The sequence below is a fragment of the Anomaloglossus baeobatrachus genome, chromosome 6 (assembly GCF_048569485.1).
Source record: "Anomaloglossus baeobatrachus isolate aAnoBae1 chromosome 6, aAnoBae1.hap1, whole genome shotgun sequence".
NCBI classification, from domain to species: domain Eukaryota; kingdom Metazoa; phylum Chordata; class Amphibia; order Anura; family Aromobatidae; genus Anomaloglossus; species Anomaloglossus baeobatrachus.
Window position 1 is genome coordinate 551,301,119 of NC_134358.1, and position 15,253 is coordinate 551,316,371.

General features: G+C 41.2%; 1 protein-coding gene across 1 annotated transcript in view; it reads right to left on the reverse strand.

Moving 5' to 3' along the window:
* Window positions 1-1,000: 1,000 nt before the first annotated feature.
* LOC142244603 (serum paraoxonase/arylesterase 2-like) overlaps window positions 1,001-15,253 on the reverse strand; it is a 28,301-nt gene continuing 14,048 nt past the window's right edge. The window contains exons 4-9 of the mRNA XM_075316859.1: window positions 14,345-14,513; window positions 11,968-12,094; window positions 7,617-7,817; window positions 4,858-4,939; window positions 4,220-4,348; window positions 1,001-2,112 (exon numbers count right to left, since the gene is read on the reverse strand). Coding sequence (XP_075172974.1) covers window positions 1,954-2,112; window positions 4,220-4,348; window positions 4,858-4,939; window positions 7,617-7,817; window positions 11,968-12,094; window positions 14,345-14,513 — 867 coding nt within the window. The 3' untranslated portion in view covers window positions 1,001-1,953. The remainder of the gene's footprint in view (window positions 2,113-4,219; window positions 4,349-4,857; window positions 4,940-7,616; window positions 7,818-11,967; window positions 12,095-14,344; window positions 14,514-15,253) is intronic.

The window sequence follows — 15,253 nt, forward strand, 5'->3', positions numbered from 1 at the left end:
AAGTTCGAACCAGTGAATTGCTACCAGCGAACCGAACCTTCAAAGGTTCGCTCATCTTTACTCATGAGGACCGCCCCAGAAAAGAAAGAGAAAAAAAGTGATCTCTGCTGCAGAGGATAAGTTCATCAGCGTTACCAGCCTCTCAGAATCCACAATTTGATTGGTGCCAGATGAACAATTTAGAAACATTAACATAATTTTGTGATACTTTGTAGGGAGATCTTTGCATTTTATGTTTTTTCTTCTGTAGCGTTAGTGGCTGTGACTGGAGTCGGCACAGTGCTTGCCAAAATTTGCAGTTGTTGACCGTGGTAGGAGAGACGTCAGCAGAAATGGATCCAGAAACCTTACATTCTCGTTTTGAACAAGTAATCTCGTTTCTTTTGTGCAAAACAACTGATTGAACGAGTGAGAGAATTCTTTTATTCATTCTTATTCAGAAACTTGTTTGGCAGCAAATTTTACAGATTACCAGACAAAGCCATTCACTCTGCTCAGCGCTGATGGGCAGGTGGGAGGATCTTTCCTTAAATCTCAGCTGCTCATCCTGTAACCCTTCCTGGCGTAAACAATTTGTGTTTTTTCATTTCTTGTTCTCAAATATTCCACAAACCAGAATTTATTATATTATTATTATTATTATTATTATTATTTTCTCAATGACATATTGTTCTTTTGCTACACGAGTGATAGTTTTGAAAGACACCTTTCCCTTTACTATTGTTCCTCAGGCTTTTACAGTCTATGGAAAAAATAAAAAAATAATTTGATCGATTTAAGTAACACGTAACTGAAGGAACAGACGAGATGATCAAAATAAAACTTTATTGGAAAACACATTTATCCACAAAATTACAAACTTTATTTTGATTCCATTTGGGAAAAAAAATTACATTCTGAAAAAAAAAAAAAAAAAAAAAAAAGAGCTATAAAAAGTAAAAAAACAAAACAAAAAAACCCCAAAACAGTCGTCATCAGTGATTTATGACCATATTTTCTAAAAAAAAAAAGAAAAAAAAAGTCAATCACCAAGTCACCACTGACTTCCTGTGGCTGTCGTATCTGTCAAGATATTTATAATTAGTCACAAGTCATTAATATATTACATAATTGCATTTTCTAATCGATAAGTTTTGCTGCAGTACCCCAACTGACCACTTGTTGTGCTGTTACTAAGAAAGCTCTAGTCTTCATAGGAAACAAGAAGCACAACCCACAATCATCCAGACACGTAGTGCAATATTTTACAGCACCAACTAGTGGTAGAAAAAAGTAGTGCAACACACAAAAACAAGAGTGCAACATTTTGATATAAAATATAAAATATTGTCCAAACTGTTAACCCCATGTATTAACTGAAATCATCCCTTTGCGGAGAATAAGAGAATTAGGAGACTTTATTATGATGCTTGCTACATCTGGACTTAGCATATTGTTAGAAGACACTTTTCCAAGTCAGTAGGGATTTATAGTAAAGCCGAGTGCCCCATGGAAATGATTCATTAAGAGGATCTGTGTTATAGAATTATCCAAATTTAGGAAAACTAAAACAGCGCCACATTGGAAACAGTTTGTCTGTGGTACTGCACCTTAGAAGCATTATTCTCAATGGAGGTAGGCTGCATTATGTCTCACAAACTGTGGACAGGTACGGTGCTGTGTGTGCAAGAAAGCAACCATGTTTTTTTTTTTTTTATAATTCTGGACAACCCCTTTAAGACAGAATGGCAGTTGGTTACCACACCACTATTATAGAAATTTAGTGTTGTCAGAGATAGGGTTGGGTAAGTGCCCCCTGCACTTTAAAGAGAACAGATGGCTGACAATTCCCGTGCGTTGGAGATGGATCTTGGCAAAAATGGACAACCCCTTTAAATATTGATGACTTACACCAATAAAATGCCATCTGGCCAAACGTGGTTTTTCAGCCTCCGGAGCAGAACTCTCAGATTGTTACAACTGACAGCACAAAGCTTTGTGGAATACGGTCCCCATGATAAGTTTGTTCTCATACACGGCCGCACAGGTTGAGCCTTGTATGACTGAGCCGTTGTTGGCGTATACGGTGGTCACTGTTGGGTTGTCTGAGTGGATGTTCTGTATGCGGACAATCTGCAAGAAGAAAAAAATGGTAAAAAGCACAAAAAAAAAAAAAGTAAAAATATAAAATTGTGCCAGGTTACGGCTGATCGTTCAGCTTCCCAGTACTGAGGTCAATTTGTGATCTCCATATGCTCAAGAGACCCCTCGGAATATCTAAATGTAGAACCCCTCTAATGCCACTTTGGGGCCATATACAGCTCTGGCAAAAATTAAGAGACCGCTGCAAAATTGTCAGTTTTTCTGATTTTTCTCTTTATATTTATATTTATGAGTAAAATGTAAATTGCTCTTTTATTCTATAAATCACTGACGACGTCTCCGAATTTCGAAGCAATAAATTTTGTATTTTTTTTCTGAAAATGAAAAATGGTCAAAATAACAAAAAACAATGCACATTGCTTTCATACCTCAAATAATGCAAAGAAAACAAGTTCATCATCATTTAGAAACAAGAATACTAATAATGTTTTACACCTCAGGAAGATTCAGAAATCAATATTTTGTGGAATTGCTGTGATTAACAATCATGGTTTTCATGCGTCTTGGCTGCTTTCCACCAGTCTGTCACACTGCTTTTGGGGGACCTTATGCCACTCCTGGTGTAAAAATTCAAGCAGTTCTTCTTTGTTTGATGGCTTGTGACTATCCATCTTCTTCTTGATTACTTTCCAGAGGTTTTCAATGAGGTTCAGGTCTGGAGATTGGGCTGGCAATGACAGGGTTTTGATGTGGTGGTCCTTCTTCCACACATTGAATGACTTAGCTGTGTGGCATTGCACATTGTCCTGCTGGAAAAACCAGTCCTCACAGTTGGGGAACATTGCCTGAGCAGAAGGAAGCAACTGTTTTTCCAGGATAATCTTGTATGTGGCTTGATTCATACGTCCTTTGCAAAGTTTAATGTGCCCAATTTCTAGAGTAAGGTAATCTTCTCTGATGAGTCTAATTTTCAGCTTTACCCAACACCTGGTCGTCTAATGGTTAGACGGAGACCTAGAGAGGCGTACAAGCCATAGTGTCTTGCACTCACTGTGAAATTTGGTGGAGGATCGGTGATGATCTGGGGATGCTTCAGCAAGGCTGGAATTGGGCAGATTAAACTTGCAAAGGACATAAGAATCAAGCTGCATACAAGGTTATCCTGGAAAAACAGCCGCTTCCTTCCGCTCAGGCAAATGTTCCCCAACTCTGAGGACTAGTTTTTCCAGCAGGACAATGCACCATGCTACACGGCTAGGTCAATAATTGTGTGGATGTAGGACATTAAAACCTTGTCATGGCCAGCCCAATCTCCAGACCTGAACCCCATTGAAAACCTCCGGAATGTAATCAAGAGGAAGATGGATAGTCACAAGTCATCAAACAAAAAAGAACTGCTTACATTTTTGCACCAGGAGTGGCATAAGGTCACCCAAAAGCAGTGTGAAGACTGGTGGAAAGCAGCCAAGACGCATGAAAGCTGGGATTAAAAATCATGGTTATTCCACAAAATTTTATTCCTGAATCTTCCTGAGATAAAACATTATTATTGTTGTTTCTAAATGATTATGAACTTGTTTTCTTTGCTTTATTTGAGGCGTGAAAGCAATGCATTTTTTTGTTATTTTGACAATTTCTTATTTTCAGAAAATAAATACAAAATTTATTGCTTGGAAATTCGGAGATGTCGTCCGTAGTTTATAGAATAAAATAATTTACATTTCACTCGAAAATATAAAGAGAAAAATCAGAAAAACTGACAATTTTGCAGTGGGCTCTTAATTTTTGCCAGAGCTGTAAGAGACATGACGTCTGGGTCATCACTTCAGAAAATTGTAAAATGGACATCAGCCACCTACAGATTTTTTCAGTCTGATGTAAGATCTTTGCTGTGTGCTCTGAGCCAATCAGATCTCTCCTCCTTCAGAGCATGAGTCTCACACATAGAAAGAGGAAACCTGCAGCTGCATCCCCCTCCTCCCTCTCTTTTTTTTGTACACTGGCTAGTTTTTATGTTGACACAGGAGGTTTTCACAGAAGGCAACATTCCTTTTTTTCTTCTTTCTTACTCATTTAGTGTTTAGGTGAAAGAATTGGATTATTTCTAATAAGTTATTATACTCGGATTTACACTGACCTCTGACCCGGGAAGATCTTTAGGATTGTAATGGAAAATCTTAATGCCGTTTGGATGACCTCCTGTCCAGACATCTCCTGTAACAGGGTCCACGGAGAGGTTATCCAGAAGGGTCTCCAACTGCACCACCTGGTATAAAATAAAAAAAAAGTATTACTCCATCCATATATAATAGATCCATATAGGATTTTACTTGACCTCTACTATTTTATTAGTCTTAAGGTGAACATCTTCTATAACCGCATCCATTTTTAGTCCCCATTTTTGTGCCAATTTATTGATAGATGTCTTTATAGCTCCAAATTCTCTGCAACGACTCCACATAGCTTATTCGCTTACTGCTTGGAGATCAATGGGAGATGTCTACAGTCATTAGCAGAGAGCTCCCCCTTGTGGTGACAACAATGTCATGCAAGCTAAAAATAAATAAAAATAAAATAGAGTTCTATATTTTAAGGATTCTTCAGAAAGATTCAGTAGACCCAATGCTTTAGGATATGGGAAAAAATGCAGATAAGCAAATAATCTTCTCATGACTCTATGGTGACATGATGGCTGGGTAGCTTAGGGGTCAGCTAAGAGGTCATTGTCTGATATGAATCACTGAGAATCAGCCCCCACCTTACAATCAGGATTACCTTTACTGGAGACAGGGACCAGTTCTCATGCTTTTCAAAAACACTAACGGTGTGACCGGTGACATCAGCGACATAGATGTGCCTACAAGAAGACAATGCCGCTGTATTAGCGAAACGCTCAAGACTACACTTCCAAGCTACAGTTGCACATAGTGATGTTAAAAAGTTTACGAAACCTTATGAATTTTCCATACTCCTGCCTAAATTTGGCCTAAAACAACTATTTTGCACTTTGGATCGTGGTCTTGATGCATGGCCCTGAGATTCAGCACAAGGACAGACATGTTCCTTTAAAGCTGGCATATTCCTAATTCATTGTTCCCTCATTGATGGCAGCAATCCTGGTCCAGATGCAGTAAAACAGATCCAAACCGGAATACTACCACCCCCATGTGTCACAGACAGTATGAGAATTGTATGCTGTAATCCAGTGGTGGGGGAGGGGGGTTTCTTAGCCGGACACTTTTGTGGTCTCGTCTGTACACAAAATATTGTCCCAATAGCTTTCTGGATTATGCAGGCGATTTTTGGAAAACTGCAGTATAGCTGCAATGTTCTTTTTGGAGAGCAGTGGCTTTCTCCTTGTTGTCCTGCCTTGTGTACCATTGTTCAATGTGCTCCTGAAGGTGGACTCATGAACATTAACATTAGTTAGTTAATGTGTTCTAGGCCTTTAGTTGTTTAGATGTTACCTTGAGTGCCTTTGTGAACTCGTAGACCATTATACGCCTTATTAAAACTGCAGAATAACAGCAATGTTCTTTTTTGGAGAGCAGAGGCTTTCTTCTTGTAGTCCTGCCTTGTGTACCATTGTTTAGTGTGCTGCTGAAGGTGGACTCATGAACATTAACATCAGTTAATGCAAAAGGCCTTTAGTTGATTAGATGTTACCTTAAGTTCCTTTGTGAACTCGTAGACCATTATACGCCTTATTAAAACTGCAGAATAACAGCAATGATCTTTTTTGTAATCCTGCCTTGTGCATCATTGTTGTTCAATGTACACTTGATAATGGACTCATGAACATTAACATTAATGTGAGAGAGGCCTTTAGTTAGTTACTTTGGGTTCCTTTGCGACCTCATGGGCCATTACATGCCTTACTCTTGCAGTGATAGTTATTTTCCACTAGTGAACAGGATAACGGTCTTGAATTTCCTCAATTTTTACACAAAATGCCTGATAGGGAATTGGTGGTGTCCAAACTCTTTAAAGATGGTTTTGTAACCTTTTCCAGCCTGATGGGCACAAACAACTTCTTCTAAAGGGCCTCAAAAATGTAATTTGTTCCCTGAAATGTTTCCATAACAGTGTTGTTGTGAAGATCAGACTTTAATAGATCCCAAACTGGTCGCCCACTCACACCTGATTGTTATCCCATTGATTGAATAAACCAGACTAATTTCACCATCTTTCATTGCCTTCCAATTGCAAAGGTTCACATACTTTTGCCACTCACTGATATGGGATATTAGGAAGATCATATATCTAATATTTTATTTTTTTTTTTTTGCTTGATTTGGTTCTCTATCTACTTTTACGACTTGAAATTGTTGTTCAATGTACGCTTGATTGTGGACTCATGAACATTAACATTAATGTGTTAAAGGCCTTTAGTTGCTTAGATGTTACCTTGGGTTCCTTTGTGACCTCATGGAACAATATACACCTTACTCTTGCAGTGATATTTGTTTTCCATTAGTGAAGAGGGTAATAATGGTCTTGAAATTTCTCCACTTTTACACAATATGTCTGATTGTAGATTGGTGGTGTCCAAACCTTTTAGAGATGGTTTTGTAACCTTTTCCAGCCTGATGGGCATATATAACTTCTTCTTAGGTCTTTAGAAATTTCCTTTGTTCTCTTCCATGCTTCCATAGCTGTGTTGTTCTGAAGATCAGACTTTAATAGATCCCAAACTGGTCGCCCACTCACACCTGATTGTCATCCCATTGATTAAAGAAACCAGACTCTAATTTTACTGTCTTCCATTACCTTCCAATTCTAAAGGTTTACATACTTTTGACACTCAGATATGTCTTATTAGTAATATCACATATCTAATATTTTTTATTTTTGCTTGATTTGGTTCCCTTTATGACTTGAAATTGGACTTATGAACATTAACATTAGTTAATGTGACAGAGGCCGTTAGTTGCTTAGATGTTACCTTGGGTTCCTTTGTGAACTCATGGACCATTATGGGCCTTACTCTTGCAGTGATATTTGTTTTCCACTAGTGAAGAGGGTAATAATGGTCTTGAATTTTCTCCACTTTTACACAATATGTCTGATTGTAGATTGGTGGTGTCTGAACTCTTTAGAGATGGTTTTGTAACCTTTACCAGCCTCATAGTCACAAATAACGTCTTCTAAAAAGTCCTCAGAAATCTCCTTTGTTCCCTGCCATGCTTCCATACACATGTTGCTGTGAAGATCAGACTTGAATAGATCCCTGTTCTTTAAATAAAACAGGTGGCCCACTCACGCCTGATTGTCATCCCATTGATTGAAGACACCAGACTGATTTCACCTTCGTCCGTTATCTTCCAACCCTAAAAAGTTCACACACTTCATCTAATTTCACGACTTGAAATAATGTGAAAGTCTCATGCAGTTTTGAGACAAAATGATGCAGAAATATGGAAAATTCTGACAGGTTCAACAACTTTCAAACATCTATGTATGAGGGTGTTCAAGACTGCTATTATGGGGGGCGCTATAGACAAATGGTTGATTTACAGTAATCAGGAGCATACTTTTGGTCAGTTGACATGGCGATCCCATTGGCGCTGTAGAATCCGGCAGCGACCTCTCGGACCTCTCCCGGACTGTAATACACCACGTTAGACCAGGTCAATCCGAACACCAGTTCCACATGTCTCATGATGAAGTCCGAGAAGTAATAATCATTAGTGGCATAAAAGCTCTCTGGTCCAACTGCAACAATATTATTGACGCTGGAAGACATAAAATAGCAAAAGTGCATCAGTCTGAGCATGTGATGATCTCAACTTTGTTACTTCTATAGCTGTCCATGCACCCTAAGGCTACATGCGCATGATGCAGTTTTGTTGTCACAAAAAAACTGCACCTTTGAGACATCAAAACTGCACCAAAAACTGCACCTTGTCCAAGAGAGCCTGGAAATATATACAGTACAGACAAAAAGTTTGGACACACCTTCTAATTCAAAGAGTTTTCTTTATTTTCATGACTCTGAAAATTGTAGATTCACATTGAAGGCATCAAAACTATGAATTAAAACATGTGGAATGAAATACTTAAAAAAGTGTGAAACAACTGAAAATATGTCTTATATTCTAGGTTCTTCACAGTAGCCACCTTTTGCTTTGATTACTGCTTTGCACACTCTTGGCATTCTCTTGATGAGCTTCAAGAGGTAGTCACTGGAAATGGTTTTCCAACAGTCTTGAAGGAGTTCCCAGAGATGCTTAGCACTTGTTGGCCATTTTGCCTTCACTCTGCAGTCCAGCTCACCCCAAACCATCTTGATTGGGTTCAGGTCTGGTGACTGTGGAGGCCAGGTCATCTGGCGTAGCACCCCATCACTCTACGTCTTAGTCAAATAGCCCTTACACAGCCTGGAGGAGTGTTTGGTGTCATTGCCCTGTTGAAAAATAAGTGATGGTCCAACTAAACGCAAACCGGATAGAATAGCATGCCGCTGCAAGATGCTGTGGTAGCCATGCTGGTTCTGTATGCCTTCAATTTTGAATAAATCCCCAACAGCACCCCCACACCATCACACCTCCTCCTCTATGCTTCACGGTGGGAACCAGGCATGTAGAGTCCATCCGTTCACCTTTTCTGCGTCGCACAAAGACACGGTGGTTGGATCCAAAGATCTCAAATTTGGACTCATCAGACCAAAGCACAGATTTCCACTGGTCTAATGTCCATGCCTTGTGTTCTTTAGCCCAAACAAGTCTCTTCTGCTTGTTGTCTGTCCTTAGCAGGGGTTTCTTAGCAGCTATTTTACCCTGTAGGCCTGCTGCACAAAGTCTCCTCTTAACAGTTGTTCTAGAGATGTGTCTGCTGCTAGAACTCTGTGAGGCATTGACCTGGTCTCTAATCTGAGCTGCTGTTAACCTGCGATTTCTGAGGCTGGTGACTCGGATAAACTTATCCTCCGCAGCAGAGGTGACTGTTGGTCTGCCTTTCCTGGGGTGGTCCTCATGTGAGCCAGTTTCTTTGTAGCATTTGATGGTTTTTGCCATGCACTTGGGGACACTTTCAAAGTTTTCCCAATTTTTCGGACTCACTGAGCTTCATTTCTTAAAGTAATGATGGCCACTCGTTTTTCTTTACTGGTCCCAACCCCATTTATAAGGCAAGAAATCCCACGTATTAAACCTGACAGGGCTCACCTGTGAAGTGAAAACCATTTCCGGTGACTACCTCTTGAAGCTCATCAAGAGAATGACAGAGTGTGCAAAGCAGTAATCAAAGCAAAAGGTGGCTACTTTGAAGAACCTAGAATATGAGACATATCAGTTGCTTCACACTTTTTTGTTAAGTATTGCATTCCACATGTGGTAATTCATAGTTTTGATGTCTTCAATGTGAATCTACAATATTCAGAGTCATGAAAATAAAGAAAACTCTTTGAATGAGAAGATGCGTCCAAACTTTTGGTCTGTGCTGTGTGCATGTGTGTATATATATATATATATATATATATATATATATATATATATATATATATTATATATATATATATCTATATATAACACTTGTAATGATGCTGCGTTTTTGGCAATTCTGATTTCATGAGTAGTTTTGTGAAAAATAGTGATGGGTGGCCTGCACAGTTAAATCTAACCCCCGCAGGGTCAAAGGCACCCGAGAGCCGGGCTCGGGACAGAATTCTCAGGGAAATACGGGTATTGATCCTTATCGGGTACTCGGGAATTAAGAAAAAATAAAGTAAAATTAAAGAAAAAGAAAATAAAGCAAGCGCGCTATACTTGTGGCTGCAACTGCTACCGTGGCCGCTCATTCTTCTTCCGGAGCCGCTCATTAGGCTCATGCATATTTACTGCTTCCCCTACCCACCGGAGTCTGTGATTGGTTGCAGTCAGACAGCGCCCCCAGACTTTGTGACAGCCTGTCTGACACTTCCAATCACAGGCGCTTTCTGCGTGTCTATAGCGTACAGTAAAAATAAATTAAAAATTGGCATAGGGTCCCCCCATATTATGATACCAGCACAGATAAAGCCACGGCTACAGGCTGCAGCCCCCAGCCGTGCGCTTCTCTTTGTTGTATATCAAAATAGGAACCGCAGGCAGGCAGGCAGGATGGTACAGGCACAAGAGTGCTCATCATACAAAGGAACCCTCATTACCTCTAAAACCCTTACACCTCCAGGAGATCAGCATTATCAGCGGCCTCGTGAACAAGGCTCCTTGAGCTGAAGCATAGGAATTTGTTGTGTTAAAATTTATGATTTTTCCTTTATAAATAAAATTCCTTCACTTGCAAATCAAAGTCAAAGTGTGTGCAGTGTATCTCTACGGGATATGATTTAGGGGTTTCACTCATACACTTGCACTCGGAAAAAAAAACATCCTAGTGTGCAAGCCTTTTTTTCCTATTAACAGCGGTCAGCGGTGACGTCACTTACGTTAGCTGCAACGCTACAGCTGGAGACTCCCATGATCCTCCACCTGTGACCACAAGCAATCTGACCTCAGGTTACTTCAGTGACCTCACCGGAGTTCATCGAGTTCCCCTGAGGTCAGGTTACCTGTGGTCATGGGTGAAAGTGTGGGAACCTCCACCTGTGGAGTCGTGGCTAACCTGAGTGACGTCACCGCTGATCGCTGCTCAGTCTCTGCCTGAATATACAGTGTGCGGTCATGTACCATGGTCGCGAGCTGTGATTCAGATGTAGCAAAGCTGGAATCATCGTGACACCTCGCGTGGATTACGTCAGAGGTGTTTTAGGGGTTAATAAAGAGGTGAAAAAGTGTGTTTTGGGATTTTGTTTTACATAAAGGATTTTTTCGGTGTTTGCGGTTATTTCCTTTCACTTACAGATTAGTAATGGGGGGGGGTGGTCTTGCTGACACCTCCTATGACTAACTTAGGGCTTAGTGCTAGCTGTGAACTGACATTAACCCCTTTTTATCCCAATTGCCACCGCACCAATGTAATCGGGAAAAGCCAGATAAAGTGCTGGGGTTGTCGCATCTAATGGATGCAACAATTCTGGGTGGCTGCAGGCTGATATTTTTAGGCTGGGGGGGGCAAATAAGCCTGGGTCTCCCCAGCCTAAGAATACCAGCCCCAAATGTCTCGCTTTATCTTGGCTGGGTATTAAAATTGGGGTATCCACACACCTTTTTTTAAATTTAAACAATTTAATTTAATAAAAAAAAAAGCCACATGCAATTCCTTCTATTTTGATACACGGCCAAGATAAGCGCACAGCTGGGGGCTGCTGCCTGTAGCCGTGGCTTTATCTGTGCTGGGTATAATAATATGGAGGAACCCTACACCAATAATTTTTATTATTTATTTATTTTTGCTGTATGCTATAGACCTGCAGACCGGGTCTGTGACTGGAAGCATCAGACATGCTGTCAATCAGTGTGGGGGCATGTCTGACTGCAACCAATCACAGACGCAGGTACGTGGGGGAAACGGGGGATTGATTTGCGAATCCTCTCCCATCACTAGTGAGAAATGCAGGGACAAAAAAATGCAAAAAGATAGAACATGCTGCAGTTTATTTTTCAGACATTTATCAGAAATAAACTGCAGACAAAAAAACTACAACATGCGCACAGGAAATCTGAATTCTCATACATTTTCCTAGGAAGTCAAAAGAGAACTTTCTGACAAACCTGCACCAAAAAACAGCAAAAAACCCCCCCCAAAAAAAGCGCCGTGCGCATGTAGCCTATTACCATCAAGGTACATGGAGACGACACCTCTCCATATGGGGCAGGACGTGGCTGTGTTAAACAGTCAGCATTGCATTGCCTCTAACAGCAGTGACCTGAGCTAAGCGCCGATCGCTGCTTTTTAACGACTTAACACAGAAAACATTGTTATTAGAATGTATTTTTTCTCCCGTACTTGTGCAGCGCTGAGTGTTTAATGGTTTTCTGGTGTACAAGAACATTTTCCTCCTCCGCAAACTTGAAGATCTCCACAGTAGACTTGTAATGGGGATGATTCACCACCAAGAGGTAGACCGAGTCATCTGAAAATAGAGGGGGGCGATTAAGAGACCTCAAAAAGTAACAATCCCCCTCCCAGTAAGGCTGAATATTTAGGTTGGAGCTCAATTTTTTCTCATTGCACAAAGGTGTAAGGAGCAGAACTCTGGGCTGCTGTACATAGGATTCGCACTATGGATATTTGTTTTTCGGTAACTAGGTTTATACAGTTATAGCTGGAAATATCTGCACTTACAAAAAAAACATCCGCTGCCACTCAATACTAAATAACTCTTCTGTACAATGTACAATTCTGTAGTATGGTAGTATTACTTTTGCTCTGAACTAGAATATCTCTAAATAATGCCACCAACGGTAACTAAATAATACTGTGTACTGAATCCCATCCTCTTTTACACATGCTCTGCGCAGCTGCTGTAGACCCGGGGACTGCCCTGGCAGTGGCACCTGGCGTCTACCGGCTGCGAAGGCTGCTTTCACACATCCGTTTTTTGCAGTGCAGCTAAATCCGGCTCAAAAACCTATGCAATAGATGCGGCGAAAAAAACGGATCCGTTGCATACGTTTTTCCATGCAGCCCGTCCGTTTTTTGATGGATGCGGCTTGATACGGAGTATGCGCAGTGCAAACAAACGCATCAGGCGGCCGCATGCGGTTTTTGCCGCAGGACGCCGCATCTGGTGTCCAAAGGCTTGCATTGTAAATTGCGCCGCATGGATCCGGCGCGATGCGTTTTTTTTGCCGGAGACAAAAAAGTTCACTTGAACGTTTCATCCGACCGTCGCATGGGCTAAATATGCCGCATTCGGCAAAAAACGGACGCAACGCAAGGCCATGCGGCACAATCCGGCGTTAATAAAAGTCTATGTGGAAAAACCGCACCCAGCGGCAAAATAAAAATCGGATGCGGTTTTCCCGCAAAGCGCCGGATTGTGCTGCACAGCAAAAAACGGATGTGTGAAAGCAGCCTAAAGGGTACTTTACACGCTACGACATCGCTAGCGATCTCATTAGCGATGTGAAATCCTAGATCGCAAGTGCGACCTCTCGAGATCGCACATAAATCATTTTACGCATGTGCGATCTCGAAAGGTCGCCCTTGCGATCTAGAATTTCCCATCACTAATGAGATCGCTAGCGATGTCGCAGCGTGTAAAGTACCCTTAAGTCTAAACTCACCATTAGGGGCCCTGGTGAATACCTGGTAGGCGCTTAGTTACACCCCTCGCACATCTGGGTAAGCCCGGGCTCTGTGGCCCTATAGGTCCACTCCTGCTCACACCTGTGAGTGTTACAAGTGGCATTATATTAATCCATGGTTCCTGTGTCCTCCAATGAAGCGACTGAGAAATAATACAGACATACAGTGATGACATAACACTGCCATACTATACCACATAATACTTCTGTAAAACACCCACAACATACTACTAGTCAGTATCCACATATTACTTGCACGTAACCAATGACAAACTGAGAGGGAACTTTTTGAGCCCCAGTGTGCACAGTGATGATAACTTCTGTTAAGTGCTGCTGAATATGATGGCACTATATAAGCAATGCATACTAATTAAAGAATAAATACATTTATTGTTTACACTGTCATGCAAATTAATACTGTATAACACCCCCCAAAACCAGCATTCTTTGACTAAATAATACTGCCATAGAATGACTAACTAATACCACAATATAACGTAGTATCCACACAATACTTACATGTGGTGTTCACATAAAGCCATTCGGGGCCACAATGATTCTTTTGTATAAAACGACCTTGTCCAATTTAGTGCCTAAATAATACTGCCATACAATGCCTGGATAATACCACCATACAGTGTACAAATAATACTTACATCTAGTGCTCACATATCACTGCTATACCAAAAGGAGGACAATCAGTAAACCTGAGCCCATGTTCTGCAGAGTGTTGGCCGGAGCTAATGTCAATAACGCCTGCGGTTTTACAGCTAATAACTCTCCGCGCTGTTTATTTTGCTTTATCCTCCGGCTCTATGAAGGATTTTGTTGTTTTTATGAAGGGAACAGGCTTTACACGTTCCACAACAATACCAGCCGACAGTGTGAAATGGAGGTCAAACATGTCATAAAGGGCGAGGAACGGCACCGGATGTGCACACGCCAGTTTACATAAAGAATGAACCTGCAAAAAAAGTGCTGCATTCACCATTCTACAAGCTTCAGAGCAGAAATCTCCCAGCATTCCCGGTTATAACACACATTCCAGTAATCTGCCTCTATAGGGACCTTACCCTCCTCGTTAATATAAGTGCTGATTCCATGAGGGCTAAACGTGGACATGTCGAACCCTTTACTGATCCGCAGAGTGGATGGACGGAGCTGCTCATCATTCAGGTTCAGAAGGAAAATTTCTCCAGGTCTTTCAGGGGCGAAGCTGAAAATTCCTGGATATTTCAGACCCTTGAAGTACATACAACGGATAATAGGAAAGATTCAATATTCAGAATAAAAAAAAAAAACAACTATTGTGTGTGAACAGGAGGGTCAACGCTTTTCTTTACCATCATATGTCCCTATCTCATTTTCAGTCCACTCTGAGCTAGTGGGTAAAGACTGACTGCTATTTATGTGTCCCATACACAGCAAACACAGACATGTGGGTCTCCTGCCTCTAAGTAGCATATGCTCAGAAGCAACAGCATCTAGAAGGACATTATACAGCAGTACTGAGCGGTGTAGCTGTGAATCCAGCACTGGCTGAGATAAAACACTTACTAGAAAGCAGCACAGCAACACAAATATGTGCATGTCTGCGCCTCCATCTATTGTTTCGTTGCTCCTATCTCTGATCCTCCCTGCCTAGTGCCACCATGCCACATGATCAGAAGCAACAGCAGCCTGAAGGACATTGTACAGCAGTACTGAGCGGTGTGGCTGTGAATCCAGCACTCACTGGGATAAAACAGTTGCACAGATTTGTGTTGCTGCTTTCTAGTAAGTGTTTTTTTCTCAGTGAATGCTGGATTCACAGCTACACCGCTCAGTACTGCTGTATAATGTCCTTCAGGCTGCTGTTGCTTCTGATCATGTGGCATGGTGGCGCTAGGCAGGGAGGATCAGAGTTGGAAGCAACGAAACAAGAGATGGAGGCGCAGACACGCACAGATTTGTGTTGCTGCTTTCTAGTATGTCTGCGCCTC